The sequence below is a fragment of the Nicotiana tabacum genome, chromosome 1 (assembly GCF_000715075.1).
Source record: "Nicotiana tabacum cultivar K326 chromosome 1, ASM71507v2, whole genome shotgun sequence".
In the NCBI taxonomy this organism is placed as follows: domain Eukaryota; kingdom Viridiplantae; phylum Streptophyta; class Magnoliopsida; order Solanales; family Solanaceae; genus Nicotiana; species Nicotiana tabacum.
The window spans coordinates 58382111-58407242 of NC_134080.1; the positions used below are offsets into that span (position 1 = coordinate 58382111).

The 25132-nt window shown below is 41.6% G+C and overlaps 1 protein-coding gene across 1 annotated transcript; it reads right to left on the reverse strand.

The window, feature by feature from the left end:
- Positions 1 to 18322: 18322 nt before the first annotated feature.
- LOC107812561 (glycosyltransferase BC10) lies at positions 18323 to 23443 on the reverse strand. The gene is made up of 2 exons (XM_016637707.2): positions 22193 to 23443; positions 18323 to 19169 (listed from the first exon to the last, which is right to left on the reverse strand). Exons 1-2 carry the CDS (start codon positions 22718 to 22720, stop codon positions 18531 to 18533), a joined length of 1167 nt encoding a protein of 388 aa, XP_016493193.1. The 5' UTR covers positions 22721 to 23443; the 3' UTR covers positions 18323 to 18530.
- Between the last annotated feature and the right edge of the window lie 1689 nt (positions 23444 to 25132).

Below are 25132 nucleotides of genomic sequence, written 5' to 3' on the forward strand. Positions count from 1 at the left end.
GTTGGAGAGAGTTCCAGCGGAGCGTAGATACAGTTTGTGGGGCCTGAGGCCAAAACCAACAATTGGACGGTTACTCCCCTTCCTGTCCGGGGGGAGCCTTGGTAGTAGGCTTTGATTTATGCTTTTCTTGTTTGGATTATTCCAGGGTGTAATCCAAATTTTATTTTGTTTTGAAAAAGTGTGAACCCTGTTATCCCGCAAGTTTAATAAAGTTCTCTTTTTTGTCTCATTTTAATTTTGTTTTGTTCTTTTTTCTTTCTGAACAGTTCTCTTTTTACTGATTCTAATGACATGGCGTGCACAGCGGATCTTCGACCTAGTCTAATAAATCAATCCGAGTCTGGCTTAATGATACAAGAGGTCGTTTGTGACGATGAATCTGAATATAACGAAGAAGAACCTTCGAAGAGATAAACCGAGAACTGTGCCAATTTGAAGAGAAACCCAAGCCTAACTTAAATGACACTGAGGCTGTAAACCTAGGAGATGCGGATAATGTCAGAGAAACCAAAATCAGCATCCACATTGATCCAAATGTCAGAGAGGAATTGATCAAAACCCTCGTGGAATTCAAAGATGTTTTCGCATGGTCATATGATGATATGCCGGGATTAAGCACCAATTTAGTGGTTCACAGATTGCCCACTGACCCGGCATACCCTCCGATCAGGCAAAAGCTAAGGAAATTTAAAACAGAAATGAGTGTAAAGATCAAGGAAGAGGTGATTAAGTAGCTGCAGGCGAAGGTCATTCGGGTCACTCGATATCCCGAGTGGTTGGCCAATGTGGTACCAGTTCCGAAGAAGGATGGGAAAATCAGGGTATGCGTCGACTACCGCAATCTCAACAAAGCAAGTCCCAAGGACAATTTTCCATTGCCCAACATCCATATCCTGATCGATAATTGCGCTGGGCGCGAGATCGGATCCTTTGTGGATTGCTATGCGGGATATCATCAGATCCTAATGGACGAGGAAGATGCGGAAAAGACAGCTTTTATTACGCCATGGGGAACTTACTGCTATTGGGTAATGCCGTTCGGGTTGAAGAATGTCGGGGCAACGTACATGCGAGCAATGACTATTGTGTTTCACGACATGTACACAAAGAAATTGAGGTGTACGTAGATGATGTGATCATAAAGTCTTGGCGTCAGGAAGACCATGTAGCAGACTTAAGGAGATTTTTCCAAAGACTCCGAAGGTATGATATCAAGCTCAACCCGGCCAAATGCGCATTCGGGGTTCCATCAGGAAAGCTGTTAGGATTCATCGTCAGTCGACGGGGTATTGAGTTAGACCCCTCCAAGATCAAGTCCATCCGAGATTTGCCACCGCCAAGGAACAAAACAGAGGTAATGAGTCTGTTGGGGAGACTCAATTACATCAGTAGGTTCATCGCTCAACTCACGGCGACTTGTGAACCCATATTTCGGCTGTTGAAAAAAGATGCTGCGGTAAGTTGGACGGCAGAGTGTCAAGAGGCTTTTGACCAAATCAAATGGTATATGTCCAATCCACCCGTGTTGGTTCCACCTAAGCCAGGGAAACCCTTAATTCTTTATCTGACGGTCCTGGAAAATTCATTTGGTTGTGTACTGGGGCAACATGATGACACGGGAAGGAAAGAGCAGGCAATTTATTATCTTAGCAAGAAATTCACAGTATATGAGGTCAAGTACACTCAACTCGAGAAGACATGTTGCACCCTAACTTGGGTAGCTCAGAAGTTGAAGCACTACCTGTCCTCGTATACTACTTATCTCATATCCCATTTGGACCCATTGAAGTACATCTTTCAGAAACCTATGCCCACAGGGAGGTTGGCAAAATGGCAAATTCTGCTCACAGAGTTCGATATCGTCTATGTGACAAGGACAGCCATGAAAGCCCAAGCGCTGGCCGACCATTTGGCAGAAAATCCCGTTGATGAAAAATACGAGCCTTTAAGAACGTATTTTCCCGACGAAGAAGTGATGCATACGGGTGAGCTGGAGTTACCCGAGGAACCGGGTTGGAAGCTTTTCTTCGATGGAGCCGCGAACGCGAAAGGGGTTAGAATAGGAGCAGTACTCATTTCTGAAACAGGACGCCACTATCCTGTTACAGCTCAACTACGCTTCTATTGCACCAATAATATGGCCGAGTATGAAGCTTGCATTTTGGGTCTGCGATTAGCTGTAGACATGGATGTCCAAGACGTTTTGTTCTTGGGAGACTCGGACCTCTTGGTACATCAAATTCAGGGTGAAGGGGAAACACGGGATTTGAAACTCATACCATATCGACAATGTTTGCACGATCTGAGCAAGCGATTTCGATCAGTGAAATTCAAACATATCCCGAGAGTTCATAACGAGGTTGCGGATGCATTAGCCACCTTAGCATCAATGTTACACCACCCTGACAAAATGTATGTTGACCCTTTGCACATCCAGGTTCGTGATCAGCACGCTTATTGCAACATGGTAGAAGAGGAAGTAGATGGCGAGCCTTGGTTTCATGATATCAAAGAGTACCTCAAAATGGGGATATATCCGGAACAGGCCACTGGAGACCAAAAAAGAGCCCTTAGGCGTTTGTCGAATGGTTTCTTCCTCAGCGGAGGAGTTTTGTACAGAAGAACCCCGGACTTGGGACTGTTAAGATGTATAGACGCCGGCCAAGCCACGACGATTATGGCAGAAGTACATGCTGGAGTTTGTGGGCCACATATGAGCGGATATGTGTTGGCAAGGAAGATCCTTCGAGCAGGGTATTATTGGCTCACCATGGAGCACGACTGTATCACTTTTGTGAGGAAATGCCATCAGTGTCAGATACACGGAGATCTGATTCATTCTCCGCCAACAGAGTTACATACGATGTCAGCACCCTGGCCGTTTGTTGCATGGGGCATGGATGTCATTGGGCCTATCGAGCCGGCAGCATCCAACGGCCATAGGTTCATTCTGGTGACCATTGACTACTTCACCAAATGGGTCGAGGCTAAAACCTTCAAGTCGGTAACTAAAAAGTCAGTGGTGGATTTTGTTCACTCCCATATCATCTGCAGATTTGGGATCCCAAAAGTGATCATCACGGACAATGGTGCAAATCTTAATAGCAACCTGATGAGAGAGGTATGCCAACAATTCAAGATTACACACCGCAATTCCACCCCATATCGCCCCAAGGCGAATGGAGCGGTCAAAGCAGCCAATAAGAACATCAAAAAGATACTGCGGAAGATGGTGGAAGGATCTAGACAATGGCACGAGAGATTACCCTTTGCTTTGTTGGGTTATCGCACTACCATCCGGACTTCCATAGGTGAAACTCCTTATTTGTTGGTGTACGGAACTGAGGCCGTAATACCAATGGAGGTCAAAATTCCGTCCCTCCGAATTGTCGCAGAAGCCGAGATTGATGATGATGAATGGGTCAAAGCTCGATTGGAACAATTGCGCTTGATAGACGAAAAAAGATTGGCAGCAGTGTGCCATGGTCAACTGTATCAGAAGAGAATGGCAAGAGCATATAATAAAAAGGTACGCTCCAGGAAGTTTGAAGTAGGACAGCAGGTATTGAAGCGGATCCTCCCGCATCAGGTCGAGGCAAAAGGCAAGTTCGCCCCAAATTGGCAAGGGCCTTATATCGTGACCAGAGTGTTGTCCAACGGTGCTTTGTGTCTAACAGATATCGAGGGAAGATGTGTCGACATGACTATCAATTCTGACGCAGTCAAAAGATATTATGCGTAATTTCTTTGATTATGGTAATTATTGGTTCGTTGGTTTGTATTTGGTACTTATTGGATAATGAAATGACGGAGGCAATTCTTTCTTCTATCCAAACACTTTTGACCCTTGTTTCCCCTTTTGAGCCTTAGGTTATTCTTTCATACCCCTCTTTTGGGATCACTAATGGGAAAAAGATATGAAAAAAAAAGAAAAGAAAAGAAAAAAAAAACTTTTATTAAAAGAAAATGAAAAAATGAGATAAAAATCACAAGAAAAACAAAAGCGTTAGGAACTACGTTTGACCTGATTCCTCAAAGAGGATACGTCGGCGCCTCACGGCTCGGTCATAGTGTGCATAGTGTGCACAGTGTGCGTAACGCACATAGCTCAACATAGTGTAAAAAATAAAATCCCCCAAGCAAGAAAACTGGGGCAGAGGTTATGTATTAAAAGTTTCAACAAAGGTTTGATTCCAAGAGTTGTAGTGGCTCACCCGTCAAAGTTATTTCGATTTTTTGATAGCCTTTCTTTTAACCCCACACCAAAACCAACATCGATGCCCAAAAAAGACCTCCCGATCAACCTCCAAGAGGTGCCAAGTCAGGCAAAGGAAGCCGAGAATAATACACTGATCCCCAGCAAAGAAGAGGATCATAAAACTGGAAATGAATTGATAGTCAAAAGGAATCTCCAGAAGAGAGGGTCATATCGACAGCACCCCAATTTCCGCTGAAGAAATAAAATGAGAGAGTCTTATCGGTGAAAACCTTCGCAGGCACCATAAGGCGACGAAAGATGAGAGATATAAAACGAGAGAGTCTTATCGGTGAAAAACCTTCACAGGCACCATAAGGCGCCGGGAGCTGAGAGAAAAGAGAGAGTCTCATTAGTGAAAACCCCTCGAAGGGCACTATGAGGCGACATGCCAGATTGACAAAAGGGTCCATGTTCGCGAAGAAATGGACACCCATTTATCCCCAACAAGTAAGGCCATCAGGCAGGTTGATTGATACAAATAGACTGGGTCGAGAATCTATGGTGCACGTCATGATCGTAAGAACCAGTCATGTCATCCAAATAAGCTCTTCTCTTTTCCTTTTTTTCCACAAGTATTGGTTCAGAAAGATTTTTCTCATTTTCTATCTTTTTCATTCTTCTTTCTAAAAATTCATTTTGAAAAGGATTTTTCAAAGTTTACTACCAGAGGCCGAAGGGGTACAAAAGCAAAGGGGATAGGCCAAAAGCCGAGGCAATGAAACAAAAGGCGTCGGTTGCAAAACCAAAGGACGAATTGTGTAGAAAGTTAATGATGATGTAAAGAGAGCGGAAAATAACGGGTGAAGGACTCGTGGACCAAGTTCCGAGAAGGTTTCCCCGCAGAATGTCGATAAATCACGGACCCAAGTCCGAAATGGTCAGACGCCACAAGAAAGGGAAATTAATCTGATGCAAAATAACCCTAACAGTCCTAACGGTTATCCCCAGGCGATGCAATGCTGTGCCTTGCAGTTCTGGGAGGAAGTAAACTCCAAAAGGGAGTGGTTTCGGGATTAAAGCGGACTCCCACAACGTGTCCTGTAAAGAGAAAACTGAAAAGGGGATAAATGGAAAACCATCCCCAGCAGGCAGGGCACCCCCAGCAAGCAACTTTATCCACCCACCATTTGTGGGAGCACAGAGCAAGGAAAAGAAAAGGGAAAAATCATCCCCCAGCGGGAAGGACACCGCCGCCCACCATGATTGAAACTAACTAAATCCTTTTATCTGCTGCAGGAAAATAAAGGTTGATGATGGCAGCAGGACGCGATGCCAGAAAGATCACCAAAACCGGGGCAGAAAATTTTCTGCCGTTGTCAAAACATTTCTCGGAGGAACGAGGAAACGGATTCAAATACTGTTCAGTCTTAGTTTAAATAGGCGCCCACCTGTATAACGAGAGGACTACTTTTCAGTCTTAGTTTAAATAGGCGCCCACCTGTATAACGAGAGGAATACTTTTCAGTCTTAGTTTAAATAGGCGCCCACCTGTATAACGAGAGGAATACTTTTCAGTCTTAGTTTAAATAGGCGCCCACCTGTATAACGAGAGGAATACTTTTAAGTTTTAGTTTAAATAGGCGCCCACCTGTATAACGAGAGGAATACTTTTCAGTCTTAGTTTAAATAGGCGCCCACCTGTATAACGAGAGGAATACTTTTCAGTCTTAGTTTAAATAGGCGCCCACCTGTATAACGAGAGGAATATTTTCAGTCTTAGTTTAAATAGGTGCCCACCTGTATAATGAGAGAAATATTTTCAGTCTTTGTTTTAATAGGCGCCCACCTGTATAATGAGAGAATATTTTCAGTCTTAGTTTAAATAGGCGCCCACCTGTATAACGAGAGGAATACTTTTCAGTCTTAGTTTAAATAGGCGCCCACCTGTATAACGAGAGGAATACTTTTCAGTCTTAGTTTAAATAGGCGCCCACCTGTATAACGAGAGGAATAATTTTCAGTCTTAGTTTAAATAGGCGCCCACCTGTATAACGAGAGGAATACTTTTCAGTCTTAGTTTAAATAGGCGCCCACCTGTATAACGAGAGGAATACTTTTCAGTCTTAGTTTAAATAGGCGCCCACCTGTATAACGAGAGGAATACTTTTCAGTCTTAGTTTAAATAGGCGCCCACCTGTATAATGAGAGGAATATTTTCAGTCTTATAACGAGAGGAATAATTTTCATGTCTTAGTTTAAATAGGCGCCCACCTGTATAACGAGAGGAATACTTTTCAGTCTTAGTTTAAATAGGCGCCCACCTGTATAACGAGAGGAATACTTTTCAGTCTTAGTTTAAATAGGCGCCCACCTGTATAACGAGAGGAATACTTTTCAGTCTTAGTTTAAATAGGCGCCCACCTGTATAACGAGAGGAATACTTTTCAGTCTTAGTTTAAATAGGCGCCCACCTGTATAATGAGAGGAATATTTTCAGTCTTAGTTTAAATAGGCGCCCACCTGTATAACGAGAGGAATACTTTTCAGTCTTAGTTTAAATAGGCGCCCACCTGTATAACGAGAGGAATACTTTTCAGTCTTAGTTTAAATAGGCGCCCACCTGTATAATGAGAGGAATATTTTCAGTCTTAGTTTAAATAGGCGCCCACCTGTATAATGAGAGAAATATTTTCAGTCTTAGTTTAAATATGCGTCCACCTGTATAACGAGAGGAATATTTTTCAGTCTTAGTTTAAATAGGCGCTCACCTGTATAATTAGAGGAATATTTTCAGTCTTAGTTTAAATAGGCGCTCACCTGTATAATGAGAGGAATACTTTTCAGTCTTGGTTTAAATAGGCGCCCACCTGTATAACGAGAGGAATACTTTTCATGTCTTAGTTTAAATAGGCGCTCACCTGTATAATGAGAGGAATATTTTTCATGTTTTAGTTTAAATATTTCAGATTTTGAGAGCAGTAACCCCACCGGAAAGCAGAAGGTTACAACAGGAATACCCAGCAGGAAACAATAAAAAATCCCCAGTACCGGGAAGCAGAAGGTTGCAAACGCAAGTGCATGTGTCAAAAGGAAGAAAAGACGCGTTTTGAAAGAAGCAGCTTGTGAGCATTAAAATCATGCCCAGCATAAATCTGATGAAGAGAGCCGTACCACCAGAGGAACCACTGAAAAGCTTAATGAAGAAAGCCATGTCCCCAGCGGACCAAGCAAAATGATGAAAACTGGCATTCAGAAAGGCAAAAGACCAGTGTCATCCCCAAATTCATGGAAGAAAAGCACCAGAGGAAGCACAAGCCGACAAGAAAGCAAGGCGATAAGAACAAGTTGAAGATAGATCTTATGATCCGTAGTCTAGCCTAGCTTCTTGTTTTCTTTTCAGCACAATGTAACAAAGAGATCGATAAGCAATAACAGCATACAGCAGCATGTAACAACACACAACAACAGCGAACATGACAGTCACACGATAGTCCCAGCTACCAAAACTTCCCGAACTACATTGACCTGATTCCTGTTCAGCCCAGGATATGTAGGAAACCTCTGAAGCAAAGGTTTGGTCAAATCTTTTTCAAAAATGCTTCACACGGAGTACACGGACAAGCAAAAATCGCTCACTTTATCTTTGCACGAAAACCCTTCGTGTCTTCGGGCAAAGAGGGGCAGCTGTAAGCACGTGATTATTGCTTCACGGAAGTTACTCCAAAAGAAAAAAAAGAAAATCAAAAAATATATATTTTTGTCATTGAGTGATTTTTATTTAATGTTAAACTGTGTGTTAATTATTATGGGTGTTAACCAGTATGTGTGTAATTTTATTTTATTTTTACAATTTATTTAGGAGTTTAGTTAATTTTGGTAGTTAAAGAAGAGAAAAGAGTTGGGTTAAAATAGGTTTGGACACGTCCAATTAGGCCCAAAACCAAAACAGACCCAACCCAACCCAGGCTACCCAAGCACGGCCCCAAACGATGCCGTATCAGCGCCTTTGTTTTGATCCGTTGATATGATTCAGATGAACGGTCCCGATCAGGCCGCTCATTTAACCACAACGACGCCGTTTCAGGGCGTTTGATCTGAGCCGTCCAATCCCATTGATCCAACGGATCCAGGCCCTCCCCTAAGACCCGTTAATCTGATCCGATCCATTTCCCTACCCGGTCTCACCCACCTTCACACATAAACGACGTCGTCCTTCCTAAATGAATAGATCTTGGCCATAGATCTCACTTGATCCAACGGCCAGGATCTATACCTCTAAAACATATATAAAGCCCAACCTTGCTACCCCGCCCCCTATCCGAACACCCCCCGGCTTCATCGTCTCCAGAGACCAACCCTAATATCCCAAACCCTAGCCGCCACCCTTCACCTTCACCGTAAAGCCGGCGGCAAGGACGCCGGTGACCCCCCCCCTTAACACCCCTGATGCACCTCACCACCCCAAACCCAAATCTGTTACCCCCTTGCCTCGAATCAGCCCCCTCCATCTCGAATCTTGATTTGAAGGTTCGAGACCAAACCCAAATCTACACCAAACCACCCCAGATTCACACTGGACAACCCCCTGACCTCCCTCGTGACCAAACCAAGCTTGGTTTGGTCCGAATCTACCCACAAATCCTAAAATCCCAAATCTGAAGATTCAAACCCTAGAACACAAGAACCTGGGGAACCCAGCCAGTTTTAATAAAGGGTTGAGGTCTAATAGACCTTAATCAAGGTGTGCTCGGTCGAGAAAACCCCGATTAAAGTTTGTTCGGCCTCAAATGGTCAAATCTAGTTCAGACTTGGGTTCGTCCTTTGTTGAGCCTTCACAGTAAGTTTTCTTTTTCTTTTCTAGTTTTGTTTGAATATTGATTGAGTTTGCTAGCATGTTTTGTTATGTTTGTTTGGTATTTCTGATATTTTCTTTCAATACCTTCCGTCTTTGTAAGGCCTTCTATTTGGTCGATTGTTCTTCTGTTTGTTGTTAAATATGTATGGTAAGATACCTGTTCGATTAGATTATTCGTCGAGTATGATAATTCATATAGCCTCCCAGTGTTGTGCAAAGTTGTCTGAAGCCATTTGGGACCCCGTTCGTATTGTTTGATTAATCGACTGATTATTCCATGTTATAATTAGTATAGTCGATTTGATAAACGTCTTCGATTAGTTTTCTATGACTGAATGTTTAAATATGCATATAACTTCACATGATTGATCAAACCATTGTCGTTTAGCTAATTGTTTGACATTATCTGTGAATGGTTGGTGACTGCAATACAAATGATTAGAATTCAGTCTAGGGCAGCTTTGAATTTGAACTTTCAGAAGTTCAAAATGTCCTACTGTTGCAATGGGTTAATACAGTAATAATCAGGTTCTAACAGGGGTAATTTAGGAGTAAAAAGAACAGAAATGATTAGTTTAAGTGAGCTGACAAATAGGGTACTGAATTAGGATTAAACTAATGTAATAGTGGGGAACCAAACTTGGTAGCATGGGGATGATTAAATAAAAGGACTGCCCATACCTTTGGGCAGAAACACACATGCTAGAAGGCTGTCAAATAGATGGGCATGGGGAATATTTTTGATTAGTTTTAAAAAGAAGTTATGGGCAGGAAAGAAGTGAGGGATCAAGGCAGCTTGGTGCTTGCCATTTTCTGCCTATAAATAGGTCTGTTTAGGACAAAGAAAGGGGCTCAAGAAAAAACAGTTGGAAAAAATAGCTGAAGTTTTCTAAAAAGAAGAGTGTTAAGGTTTGCATTTTTAGGTTAAGCTTTACATCAAAGAGCCTTAACTTGCCTTTGCTTTTGAGTGTGTAACAAGAATCAGACATCACTATTTCTTGCACTAGTCTGTGTACGGTTGGCACTGCTGGACTTTCAGTTTGGTAGTATCCAATTCTTTGTTGGCTGAATATTGTTCACCAGTTTACTCTGGGAATATTGCTTTGGTTTTAAGCAACTGTCGCAACTGGTTATTCTTATTGATTTCTTTGGGCTGTTGCTGTTTGGTTTTCTGGAATCGAAATTGGGTTTTCTCTTAAATTGCTATCGAGCTTGGGTCTTTTTCTTGGGCTCTCTCTTTTACTGTTACTGGTTTGGGGCTGTTCGACTGAGTGTGCTTCTGTTTGCTGCTATTGCTGTGTTTGTTGCATACTACTCGGCTGGTCATTCTCCTTCTTCTTTTGCTTTTCTATACCAGGTACACGACTAATACACTGTCCATGTAACTTGAAAGTTGAGCATGAATACAAAAGAGAAGAGTTGAAGATGTTTTCATACATAGCCTGTATATTGAATATCATGTGATGTATAATAGTTTACATTTTTGCTTGGATACTGGAGGTAGCCCTCATACATAGTAAAATGTCAATGTATGGTAACTTGATATCATATTGTGTATAAAGGCTGGTAGATAAAAGGATTCACAGGGCAGTAGGTTATATCTTAGACTTTAGCTATGTTTGTGATTAGCATATCCTTTAATGCATGTTAAGTATGAAAACTATCCATTGTTAGTTAATTTCATTTCCTTTTGATAAACTGCATCATTATAACTGGCAAACCATGCCTTTAGAACAAATAGCACAAGTCTACAGTTCTCAACCTCACGAAGGTTGAGCCCAAGTCGAACGAACCAAGCAGGCTTTCATCGGAAAAGCAGTGGCCCAGGCCCAGCCGATACTGTGTGGGCTGGGTTTGGGCCCATAATATTTGATAGGCTGCCTGTGTACGTGCCCATGCTTCTGATTTTGCGAAAGCATTCGGAATCCCGCTATAAATAACCTGCAAGCATGTAACTAAGTAGGATCATTTTGCTCTCATTAGTAGAGACAAACGTAATAGAAAAATGTAGTCACTATAGGTTTATCCTTTAAAATAAAATGAGACGAGCCTCGCCAAATAAATCACACATCACCGAGGCCCTCAATAAAATACATAACTATTGACTAGACTTTGGATTTGGCCGTTTGATGAACCTTCCCGTCCGCTTCCTAAAATAACAACACGTTAGTCTCTTTAGGATACGCCTTAATAAACCTTACCTTCTTAAACTCGGGTGCACATTTATGTGACTCAAATCCAAATCTCAATGGAGTCGAAATATGTCTCTAATCACGGGTACATTGATGTAACGTGGTTCGAGGTATATTTTCACGACGTTGCAATTCTCGTAAAATATAATAATAAAAGCGGTCAAGAGTTAAAATTTGCACATAAGTTTATATTTGTATAAAATCAGATAATCAAGCCGAATATAACAGTTGAGCGACCATGCTAGAACCACGGAACTCGGGAATGCCTAAGACCTTCTCCCGGGTTAACAGAATTCCTTATCCGGATTTCCGGTACGCAGACTGTAATATGGAGTCATTCTTTTCCTCGATTCGGGATTAAAATTGGTGGGTTGGGACACCCTAAATCTCCGAAGTGGCGACTCTAAAATAAATAAACAAACCCCGTTTCGATTGTCCTTTAAATTGGAAAAAACTCCCTTGTACCCTCTCGGGTATGTAAAAGGAGGTGTGACAGGGCCATTTGTAGGGATTTTCTAGCCAAAATTTTAGTTTCCTCTAGATCTAAAGTCAGCTAGAGTTTTACTTCCCGACTGTCGTAGTCTCGCCCTCTCATTATAAACACCAACTCGAGAAAGTTGTAGACAAGCTTTTGAAATAACCGAACCAACCAGGGTCAGATCTTTGCATGAAATCAAAATTATGTCTGATATTTATACAAAATCCACTTCTTGCTGTAGCGATGGGTTTGGTACGTAGTGAGTATGAGTTGTCAAAGTGGGATTATGGCCACTACGCGATGAGCGCGTCCGCACTCCTATTTGATATATAACGTTAGATACCGATTTATACTTCGTGCACATCACCCCCTTTCCCTTAGGAAGGGAAGATATCCTATTGTGTGATTCTTTGAAATAACAAGCTTGTCCTGTCTTTATTTTGTACCCGTATGTACAAAGTATAACTTATGTACGGAGTATAATTTAACTTATGTTTTCCTTATTTTTGTGCACCTGGGACGGTATCGGACCGGGACTCGAGCTCGAGATCCCAACGGGCAAAGTAAGTTATCAGCCCATAAGAAGCCTAGGCGTGACTAACGGCGAAGATAAACACGAGGCTATCAAACCTGAAGCCGTCATTTGAGTACGGGACAAAACGAGTCATTCTACAGCGCCTCTCCCCCCTCGCCACCCAATAAGGTCAAGGTAACAAACGATTTCTTTTGGGTTTAACTTGTTTTTTTTTTTGGGATTAGGATAGGAACATGAGCATTCTTCCAGGTGCGGGAACAAGGAATAAACGCCACAAAAATAACACACCAGGAAAACGTTCTGCACCATATCATCCCGCAGGCGACGGTCGAGCAAAACCCCCACACTGCAAATAACAGACAAATAACAGAATAAGTCGGCATTATTAAGAAACAATCTCCATAACCTGGGACTAGGCGATGAGCCCATGGAACGTACAGTCTCTCCAACACAGGCAGAACATGAACACAAAGAGCTTATACATATGCTTGCCATGACAATCCTATGCCGATTTAGCTGACTAAGTATTGCAAATCACGTCCGAACTTCGTTCTAATTAATCAAGTCCAAGGGTGCCCTAAAGCCCAAGCAATAAGTTCATCGCCCGTCCCATCAACGGTCTCTCTAGGCCAAACAATAAAGGGACTAGATGAACTGGGACTCACCCCGGTGCATAGATAAACTATGCAACAACACATGATATTCTCAAAGCAAGATTAGATGAACTGGGACTCACCCCGACGCATGCCTAAACGACGCAGAAACGAGTAATATTCTCCAATAGAAGCAAGGCAACATGCAACATTCTTACCATAATGGGTTGCAATTCGACCTCGTTCAAATTCACACCCATGCGGCCCCCAACCATTGCCAAGTGAAGGTAAAGTTCGACCTCGTTTGAATTTACAACGGGATGCAATTCGACCTCGCTCGAATTTACACCATTACGGCCCCTGGCCGTCGCCAAATGAAGTCAACGTTCGACCTCGCTCGAACTCATCATGGGTCACAATTCGACCTCGTTCGAATTCACACCCATACGGCCCCCGACCATCGCCAAACGAAAGTAAAATTTGACCTCGCTCGAATTAACAAGTCAAAAGTGACTCTGCCCAAGTTGGCGAGATAAAATTCGACCTCGCTCGAATTAACAAGTCAAAAGTGACTCCGCCCAAGTTGGCGAGACAAAATTCGACCTCGCTCGAATTAACAAGTAAAAAGTGACTTCGCCTAAGTTGGCGAGACAAAATTTGACCTCGCTTGAATTAACAAGTCAAAAGTGACTTCTCCCAAGTTGGCGAGACAAAATTCGACCTCGCTCGAATTAACAAGTCAAAAGTAACTTCTCCTAAGTTGGCGAGACAAAATTTGACTTTGCTCGAATTAACAAATCAGAAGTTACCTCGCCCAAATTGGTGAGACAAAATTCGACCTCGCTCAGATCAACTACCAGAAGTCAGGGACTCGTTGCGAGAAAATCCAAGAAATTCGAAAAGGAAAGGAGAAGAGAAAGTCAAAAACATACGAACGAAGACAAGCCGACTATTTCATTCAAAGAAAAGATTAGTATCTTACAAAGGTCCAAAAAAGGGGGGGCCCACCCAGTAACAGCAAAAGAACAAAAAAAAGGCTAAGTAAGAAAAGCTATTAAAAAATTTACTCGGCCTCATCTCCACCACCGTCCTCTCCAACATTGTCATCGTCAAAAGGAAGTCCATCTTCAATCTCAGCACCCCCACCGACCTTCGGTGTCGCAGGGTCATAATTGCAAGCAAGACGAGCCTCGCGTGCCTTAACCCGAGCATCTTCAAAGGCGGCCTCAGGAACGCTCCCCGTCGTTCCCTTATATATATATATATATCTCGTTGGGCCTCAGCATGGACCCATAGCTCGTACAAATGGATGGGGACAACAACAGGGGCAGATTCTTGAGAGAGGGCTTGAGCCAACAACTGCGCCTTCTCGGCCTCGAGAGCCACAACTTGATCTTCCAGGCTCGAGGCATCCCGCTTGAGCTCAACAATCTGCTTCTCAAGCCTTGCCTCCCTTAATGTGGCCATCTCCCTCTTGGAACCTCGCTCAGACCTGAGGATGCAGATAGTGTCTTCCAGCGCCGCCACCCTCGCCAAAGTCGCCACTCGGGCTTCCTCGGCCCTCTCAAACTCGACCACCTTCCTCTCTAGCTCAACCAGCTTCTCCGTCCACTCTTCACTTAGACAATAACAACTCTAGTGGCGTTCTGCTCAAGCTCGGCTCGCAAAGATAACACCTTCGCCTGAAGATCCCCACATTCCGCCGCAACCCCTTTGCCCACCTCGAGCTCCTCGTCTTTGGCACTAAGCCCCTCGAGCTTGCTGCATCTGCAGATAGACCGCATCAGATCCTCGTCCCTTTTATCCAACTTCTCTCTGAGGGATTGAATATTACCGCCCGCCTTAAGTTGCGCATGCATCTCACGACACCTGTTACGATTCGGCAATACTTCATGGCCATTTTCATAAAGAATTCGACCCGCGTCTCAGCCTACGAGCACTCTCAATTTTCAGCATGTAAGTCTAAAAAAAGGGTGGGGGGGCATCAACGAAAGCAAATGGCACAAAACAAAATTATAGCAAAAGGAAACTCACCCTCAACGTCATACCGGCCACACTGCGTGACAAACAAGAATCACTGATCATCCGAAGAGACCCACTTTCGACGGCGGAGCACAGAAGGTCAAATTGGGGCACCAAATCCACCGTGTCCTCCAACAGGTTAAAGTCTGACGGGATTTCAAGCACACGGGAAGGGTCTTCCGCCCTCACATCGACCCTAGTAAAGCCTTCCTCGAACATCTTCATGTCCTCAGGATCTATATTAGAATCGGATTCATAATCATCTACCACTGCACCCTTCAACCTCTCAATAGCCGTATATGGGGTACGGGCCTACCGAGACGTTGATGAGCCGCTCAGAATGATCACGGCAACCTCGGAACTCTTTACCCCTACCACAACAGCCTCTTCTACGCCCGCAACGGGCATCGCCTCTACACCCAGGTTGGCATCACCGTCGGCTTCAGACACCGCCAAAACGGGGTCGCCCCTCAAGGGAGTTTCAGCCAAAGACGCCCCCTCCGACACTATCCTCTGCCTCTTTGGCCTCTTCGCCACTGCCACGAGAAGGTTCGCCCGTTGAACGGACTGTGGGAACTGGAGTCTCCGACCGAGGAGCAACCTCTAAATGAATAGGTTTGATCGCGGATGCGGTCCGCTGAGCAACCAAACTTTGGACGCCCTCATCCACAGTTACCCTTGGTATGGGCCGGGAAGAGAAAACTGGTTGACGGAAAGCAAGGACAGGACCCCTTATCCTTCTCGCTCCTCTCCGACCTACCAATATGAGAATCGACCAAACAAAGATTAGATAAAGAAAAAGACGGAGCAAAGAACAAAGCAAGTAGGGGCGAAATAAGTCGACTTACCAGCGGAAGGTTTGCGCCCAAACATCTTGTGGAAAGGCGCCCATTCGCGGATCCCCATCGTATGGGGCAAAATCGAGCTCAACCATTAGAGAATATTGGCATCTTGCAGAGGGGGTACCCTCTCGGCTGCAGAAACAGAAAACACTCGATGGTCACTAAGGGGAGACGAACAACAACCACGTTCAAAAACAAATATAATGTAATAAAAGGAATGGGAGACCTACGGGCGAAATTCCACGCCTTAGAAAACCCCGCAGGGTTCGATACCACGTGCTATGTTCAGATGTAGAAGAAGTTCTCCCAGAAGTGGCAATTGGCCTTATCATCCATCTTCACCACCAAACCCTTGGTTCTACGGTGACGCATGTGAATCATCGTGCCCCTATGAAATGGGGGACAAAAAGGTGAAGCATGTGTTGTACAGAAATTCCCCGATTGGCCAGCTCCGCGTACTTGATAAGCATAAGGAAGAGCTTGTATACGTATGGAGAGAGTTGAGCCGAACACACCTCGTAGAAGCAGTAGAAGTCCACCGCCAAGGAGGGAAGGGGAAGCATGTATCCAATGACAAATGGATATGCATAGAACGCACAGTAGCCCAGGCGGTGTATATGACTATGTCACGACCCGCAGGAACCAATTCAATGTGATCAGGGATTCCCCATTTGGCTTTGAACACCGTGAGCGCCGCAGCATCCATCATAGAAAGAATAGGTTCCGGCTCATCCTCAGCAGGGCTATTGAAGTCAGTCTTCGCCTTCCCTGGGCGGGGAACTACCTCATCTACCGTCGGAAAACTCTCGTCCTCAGTCGGATCCACTCCCTCTTTGAGTAGGGGTATATCATTTTCCGGAACCAGAGCACCAACGGCTCTATCAAGGTTAGAGGATGCACTATCCATTTTTTCTTTGATTGCGAAAATCTGGAATGATAAGGGAAAAAGGTAGCGGCCACAAGAATTGTTAACAGAAAAAGAAATGTGAGAAACTGAAGGGGAAGAAGAAAAGCTGCAAAAGTCTCTCTTGAGCGATTGGGAAGTATAACATTCAAACGTAAGATTTTTCCTTATTTATAGGGATATAAATACCCTGAGCGGGAAAACCAAACGCCGCCATTTTGAAAACGGAAAGGGCACGGGAAACGACGCAATGCCTAGAAAATGTGCGACATAATGACGCATGAAGAGTTTTAATGACATTCTGAACTGACGTGACGGTCTGATACAACTCTCGAAATGTCACGTCGCTACCTCGCCAGGAGGTACTCGCCTCTCGCATAAAGTGCTCAGATTTCTCACAACTTTCGAATCGACAGAGTCCGCCCATCGAGCTCGCCAAAAGACGACCCCAATAGGCGGAGGGACTAACTGTATGGGTCAAAATCTGACCAAATAAGAATCTGCATGAAAGAGGAACAGACAAAAAGTCACTTGGGCCGAAGTTGTATCCATACAACGCTATAACGATGCACATCTCGGCCACGACCGAGGTCGTGTATTCAGAATGCTTGAGCGGCGAATTGGATGTTACGACATTTCAGAGGGTCAACCAGTAATACAGTCAAATGGCTTAGGTACTTGGCTAATGACTGTTGGATAAATGAGGATACCTAGTATATAAACTAAGTGAGAAGAAGAAGAAAAGGGGGTTGAAACAAACTCACACAGAGACACATTTTTCGGAAAAGAAGGATCTTCATCTCTTTCTCCTCGCCAAAGAGAAAGAAGCAAGGAAGCTAAGATCCTCAATATACAACATTAGCCTCATCATGTCAAATGTATGGGGGTCAGCCTTGTTAAAGATCGATGACCATTTTTATCTATGTATTCTTCATTGTTATTCAATATTATGTAAATCACCATCCTCTTCTTATATTACGGGATTCAGTTATAACTATGGTTAAATTTTATGTTCAGCTATGCTTGCTTGTTCTTATCCTCTGTCTTAGATCTAGGATGAATTATTTTTGACTAGAATTTACCTCGAATCTTCCTATTCAGTTAGTTTATAAAAAGACCCAACTCTTTTTAGTCAAACAGACATTAGTGTATTTAAGGGTATCTTTCCCACTTACCGTTTTGTACATTCACCTTTCTTTACGTTTCGTCCCACCACCTAACCCAATTGGTAACCGGAACGCAGCGTTGTAGAAGTTTGCTTCTCTACGTTCTACGTTCCAACTCTCTCTGAATCTCTGTAACTTTCGTATGTGTGTGAGAGATTTTCTTTTTGTAGCCCAATTATTACAAGAACTTCACCAGCTTCAATTTGTATTTTTTTTCAATCAGATTCAATTTGGTTTCATCTAGCTGTATCTATCACAGTTAATTATCAGGAAAAAAAAAACTCATATGATGTCTACACCACACCACATTACTTTACTATTGTTAAATTATAAATTAAGGTAAAACTACACATTAGTTAAACATGATTAACTAACAAAAATGCATGTAAAAAACACATCATGCTACTTTAGAGTGACCTAAACACCAAGTAAGAGCAAGTTTTTTCCATTATTTAACTGCATGTGCTTTCTTCTAGCTATCATAAAAATATCAACACTAAGAATAATTGGAAGAGTATAGGGGGAAATACGAAGCAATTTAGGCCAAAAACCTCTGATGCCTGTACATGTCTATTATAGCTTCAAGGTTGGAAATGGCCAAAAAACAGTATCAGTAAAGCAATCCAAAAACAATATCAACACGCGGGCAAAAAAAAAAAATGCAATGATCCAAGAAATTCTGAAGAGCCCTGTCTTAACTGTATAACCTATCTAATTATACAACAAAATTAGATTTCAACAAAATCTAGAAACCTAAGTATGTTGGGGCTAGCAGAAACAGAGGTTCCAAAGCACTTGGTGCAAACTTCCTTGCAAAAAGAAAACACATTGATATATTTCGCTCGTTATAAGTACAGTTACCCCCTGCCAACATTCTCTTCATAAACTCTTCGGTGATATCTGATTTTCCAAATGTAGCAGGGTGAGCCCCGCCCCTCGACCAATCAACCCATGTTATACTTCTGTTTGCCAAGAGATTTGATGCTTGAATAGTTAGCATAGTCGGGAAGTAGTGCTCGTCTACATAACATGCTGGCTTGCAGAACTCCGCAAACTTGGGGTAGAATTTTGTGTCTTCAACTATGTAAAGAGCAAGCTTCCTATTGATTTCAAACCACTGTGATCCTTTGCGCCAGTCAGTAATGTTAACCTCGGGCAACATATTCTCATCATATCGACCTCTTCCATATGGTCCAGGATCATCAAATGCACCAATAAAGCTATGCTTTGACTGACTTATGTACTTGTAGATGACATTGAAATTGTAGAGGGGAATGCACGACTCGGAAAGCAGAACAAACCATTCATTGGAGATGTCAAGCAATGCATTCGCAATGAGTCTTCTCTCAGCATCACACATACTCATCTTTCCCCATTCTGTCACCTTTGAAGAACAAAGTTACAAGATCATCAGCAACTTACTCACAACTAAGCCAATTCCATATAAAAACACGTTTAAAGCAGTTTCTAGTGAAGTAAGAACGAGCAAAACCATACCAAAGAGACAGCCATAGTGAACATGAGATAACTACTAGAACACCAACTAGCAGCAGATGAAGATGAATAGAACACCAAAATAGTGAGAAAAATTTTGCACTATCCTCTGAAACTTTTATCAATGTTTTTGAAGCAAGCTACATCAACAAACTGCTACTTCGTTGCACTATCATTCACTAGGAGCACTTAAGGAAGAACAACACTTGAGAGAGGGAGTGATAGTAGTCTCCAAGACCGTCTAAGAGGATTGATATTATAATAGAAAATCCTGTTTGTTTGCAAGCTAAGTTGCTTTTCTTTTAGCAAGCTGAGTGCTATGCCGTTCTTGTTACAGCATAACCATCATTATCTGCTTTGAATGATCGGAATTACAAATGAAATTATACTGAACATTCAAGCATGAAAGCTAACAGCATACTTAATCCTCTGGCAATGCTTAGTTGTTAGCCTTTTCAATATTTTAAATTCACTTTAAAAGCTTCCCTTGTCATCATCCTGCTCACTTTTCCTACTACCTATGGGAAAGAGAACAGCTCAGATCACTGGAGAGGAATGCAGGAAGCAGAACATACAAACTAAAACCGGCAAGTGTTAGCACCTAAGTTGCGCGGACTCTTCGTTTTTGGTGCCGCACCCGTCTCGACACGGGTAACTTCGGATACTTTGACCTGAGTCCATCGACAAATTTGAGGGGGGGAAATTGAGATTTTGATTTCTCAAATTAAAATTAAAACAGAATTAAGATATGAGAAATGGCATACCTTCAATATTGTAGTACTTTTGTCTCATATTTGTTGCTTTGTGTTTCGGAAAAACCAAGAATTCAAGGGGTCGTGTTCTGAGTTAGGACTTCCGGTGGACAGTAGCAGCGATATAGATGGAGAGCTGGTGGAAGGCCTTGAATGTCTTAGTTTTTCTCTTTATAGCTCTATTTTTTATAATTTTGAATTTTTTTAACCGAATCCCCGCACCCGTATCCATACCTAGATCCGCACCTCCGAATCTTAAAATTTAAATTTTGCCGAATCCAACACTCGGATCCGTGCCCGTATCGGATGCCCGCACCCGAGTCCGAGCAACTTAGGTTAGCACAAGGATAATGATATTCGGTGGCACATCTAGGATGAGTTGACTAAAAAATGTGAGAAATATAAGCTCCTAGGGACGCAAAGATTTTTCAGGCAACAAGATCCTTGACATTAGTTCTCACCTTCACAATCTTCCCCTTGGCAGTGCTATTTGAAACAACTTTAGAAGCTAAAACTGTGAGATAAGAGGCTGCCTGAGCTTTTACTTATTATTAGAGCACAGCCAACAGCACATACATAAAACTAGAGCAGACCGTCCTAAACTTAAATCAGGATTCTTCAACCAGATTTTCAGCATTAACTTAACCTGGCAAGCCCTCAGGTTCAAGAATCCAGAAGCCAAGTCACCCACTTCTATCTCAATAACGAAGTGGGGTGCCGGAATAGACAATTACACTCCAGGTCTGCAAATGTGCTCCTGAGATATTATTCACAGGGAACAACTTGAAGGATGATGTAACACACCATATCACTCCATTACTTTCAAATCTGGTTGCCCATATATTCAAATGCACGGTGAGTCACAAGAACACCAATGCAAGTACCCTCGATCCAGAAACATCCACACTGTATCTAGAAATACTATGGCAAGGAGATGGAAACTCGTAGGAAACTGCGAAAAGCGACTCTGCATGACTTGTTGATAGAAATTGTCCAACAAAATTACAGTACAGACCTTGCTAGTTCATACTAGTATATTAGAAGAGAAATCATGAATGATATCCAGCTGACTTGAAAAGGTTAAATTGTTCTTCAGGTTTTTATTCATAAACTAAGGCCCCTGCAGTAACTAGTTCAAACTATCAGATATAAGATCTCAGAGCAGTTGATATCAAACAAGCACTTCTACATTATTTGCTTTCCCACTTAATCCCATGCTGATGGCACACATTTAAGATCAAGTTATCATTGTTTTATCCAGCGATCAACTTCCACTATTAGATCTGTGCTCATGGAACTGAACTGATACTTGTAAAGAGAATTTGCATATATGTCAAAAGCTCTCCTTGAAGAAGCTGGCAAAATTGTGTTCCAAAATCCAATCTTCACATGGTTTGCAAAGAGGACAATACAAGGACAAAAACCACATACATTAACCATGTCTTTAACATTATACTACAATATTAGCTGATTGATCTGGCTTTCCACCTTAGATACACATATACGTTTCACCCAAAAATGACTGCAGGGTGCATCATGATATACCAACAAACTACCACATTTCCATAAGACTTAGATATGCTTGCCCCAACTTCAAATAAAAACATTTATCTCTTACTACAAGCACAATACAAATAGCCTAGCAGAATTGACCCTCCACCTTCAACCTTGAGTTTGGAGCTTTGGGTTACCAGTGGAGCAAGCTGGGAAGGATCACTGCTGACTCTTGTGCTTAGAGGGGTTTAGAAGATGGGGTTTTCCATATCAAAGGAAAACATTATTTTTGATATATTCCACGCCGGTAATGGCAAAGCGAAGGTAGGATTGATCATAACAGCCAGAGGTCCTTTTATGGCTTCAGCCCAACTTAGACATTAATTAGGAGTGACTTTATGGTCATGAAGAATAGATGAGTTCCCTCAACACCAAAAAAAAGGAATCTTGAATGAATGAAGTTCCTGTCATTAAGGATGCACGAGTTGGTCTAACAAGGGAAAATGCAATCTAGTACATATTTAGCCACATATCCTTTTCGGGAACAAGTTAGCACATGGTTTTCAACTTAAAAGATACAAAAACAAACATAAACCAAGAAAAATATCAAGGTATAGATTGATACAGAAGACATGTACAAATGAAGGCAAAATATGCATGAAAATACCTGACTGGGAATTTGCCTCTTGTAGAACACCGATGAGGACGGGAAATCAGCCTCAAAAGAGGGCAATGAATGAATATAAATTGAATAACGTCCTTGATTCCCCTTAAAAAACCTCTCCCAAATAGGCGCCAACGGCAATGGTCCTTTAGTCAAGAACATGAATGCAATCTTGGGAACCCTCTTAAACGGATACTTCTTAATTCGCGGCACCATAGAAGCCCTCCATAACAACTCTTTATCAGACATAGTATGCATCAAATTAGACGGAGGATTAATCCAGCGCTCTAATTTATTCGATTCTTCCTCAATACATGGCTGTAAACTAGGCTTTACTGAAGGAACTATGCTATGAAATCCAAAGTACTTGATCATATAAATACTAGCCACAGAAAAGGTAAAACACAAAAACAAAAACAGCATCAGCAACTGTAGCAGCCTCTGTGGCAAAGCCCTAGTTGGGTGATTAGTTCTACCTACAACTACTAATGGATCTTTATTCTCCTCCATTTCAACAACTCTTGATTGCATCTAATTAACCATCAAAGATTCCCTTCTAGGGATTTTATCAAACCAAATCTAATCAACAATCTAACATCAAAATTTACAGGGAAAGATCATCAAAATGATATCTTTTTCCAAAACCCAGGATCTAAAACAGCAATTTTAACAGCAAAATAGGAACCAAGCTCCAAACTTTTTACCCTTTTCAAACCAAAGAGTGGAGCTTTTTAAACAGTAGGGTTTTGCTGAAAAGAGAAGAGCAGGCCAGTAAATCTTGCAACACAAGTTTGTTTACCAAAAAAGATTAGAAGTTATAAAAGGTATAGAGAAAAGAGTAACCGTCTAGAATTGAATACAGAGTCAGATTAATTTGGAAACTTCAGCTGAAGAAGAAATTAAGAGAATTATTGAACGTACGACTAATCTGTCAATTAGGGAAGTTTTATTGGTGGCTATGCTATTCTGAATATGTCAAGTCGAAAAGCTGGAAAATGATTATTTGGTCTAATCTTGACTAGTATTAGGAGTGAATTTTTAGACAAGAGAGTATGTACTGAAAAAAGGAAAAGCTGAGCGAGCAAACCAAAAGCGAAAAAGAAGGGGCAAAGAAAAAAGGAAAAAAGAAATGCAGTCAGTGAAATGGGCAGATTTTCATGGAGGAATGAGCACATAAATAAGGGTAAATGGTGAAATTGCAAAGGTGGCAGCAAAGGTTGACGGAGATCTAAAGAATAAGGTGAGAACGTGTTTGGGAATGTTGGCACATCACATGCGCACAGAGATGCCCTCAAGTTGGTGAGTGGGTGGTGGGTGGTGGGTGGTGGGGTGAGGGGTGGTGGTGAAGCAATAGGAATGAAAAAATAGTCTATTTGGACAAGCTTTTTTTGGGGGTTAAATGTATTTTTCAAATTAATTAATCAAACACAAATTGCTTCTAACCAAATTGAGAAACGCATTTCTCAAAATAAACTGATTTTAGAAACTTGACCAAACATGCTATAATTGGACGAGTGAATTTCGAATACTCAATGTATAAAGTAAAAAAAAAATTCTCACTTAATATTTACACTAAATTAAACCTTTTTCCTCTATTTTATGTGGTCATGTTTGATTGGATACATAATTTAAAAAAGGAAGAATGGCTTTATTAATGGTCTAAATTCTAAAACAAGTTGTAGATATGTGTTTAAGTATAAAGCATCTCATTAAAGGTAAAAAAAATAAAATTAAATTATTTTTAAATATAGAAAGATATCATTCTTTTTCAGACAAAATTAAAAAAATTATATCACATAAATAGGGAAAGTGAAAGTATTAGTGTTAGTTTATTATAAATAAGTGATAAGTTGGTGTGAGAGTAAATATTAATTAATTATAATTAATTGATAAAGGTATATACAAATGGCTTGTGTATATTAATAATATAATCCTCAAATGGAAAAGTGCAAATAAAAAGGCCTAATCTTACTTTACTAATACTAACGAGGAAAGTGTGGTGTACTATTATATCAACAAACATGCAAAAAATAAGAACCAGCAAAATTAAAAATCTTATGATCATCATAAAACTTATAACACACTTTTTAATAAGTTCAATAAAATGAAAGTGATGATGCCTAACTCTAGTCCTAAAAAGAATACGTGATGTTTTAAATATAATCTGGTCTTAGAGTACGGAATTGAATCCATAAAGAATTAAGGCTTAGCTACAATTTTTCATCATCACAAAAAAAGACACAAGTTTAAATAATTTCCTAGTTATAAAGATTGCATTTTTATTTTAGACTAATTAACTAATAAATACTAGAAAAACAGCAAAAATTATCAATTAAAGAGAAATGAGTGAATTCAAGAGAAAGGAGGCCTAGAGTTATGACTTCTCCAATTGTCGAAATCCTTCTTGTTACGTCACCTATAATTTCGCCAATTTATTCTCTACTGTTCGTAAGCATCCTACTTATCGCGGTTCTGTCTCGAGCAATCACAATTACAATCTCGAACTACTATAGATGGCAATTTCTCCCTATTCGCCATAACCACGGCAAAGCTTCATTATCTAATTATGCTTTTAACCTCATAGAATGATTTCTTATATACTTAGGAGCTCTGTTTTAAAAGGCAGAATTGGGACTCGCTCGGGGCTCGCCCCAAGGCGGAGCACTCATAAAACGCTCCTGGGCTTCTGTGTGGGGCTTAGTTCCATGAGACTTATGCCTCGGCCGTTGGGGCTTACGCCCCGGACATGCCCATTGCCCAGCGTAGTGGGCTCGCCTAATAGAACTTTATGTAATTGTGTGCATCTAACCTTGTAAATGCACAAGTTTTCTTAATAAATCGTTGACTATTCAAAGTTACTTTTTTCTTAATCATAAATGATTAAGTTGAAAGTATTTTATGTCATAATTAGAATAAAAATTATTGCACGTTATCCACTAAGAC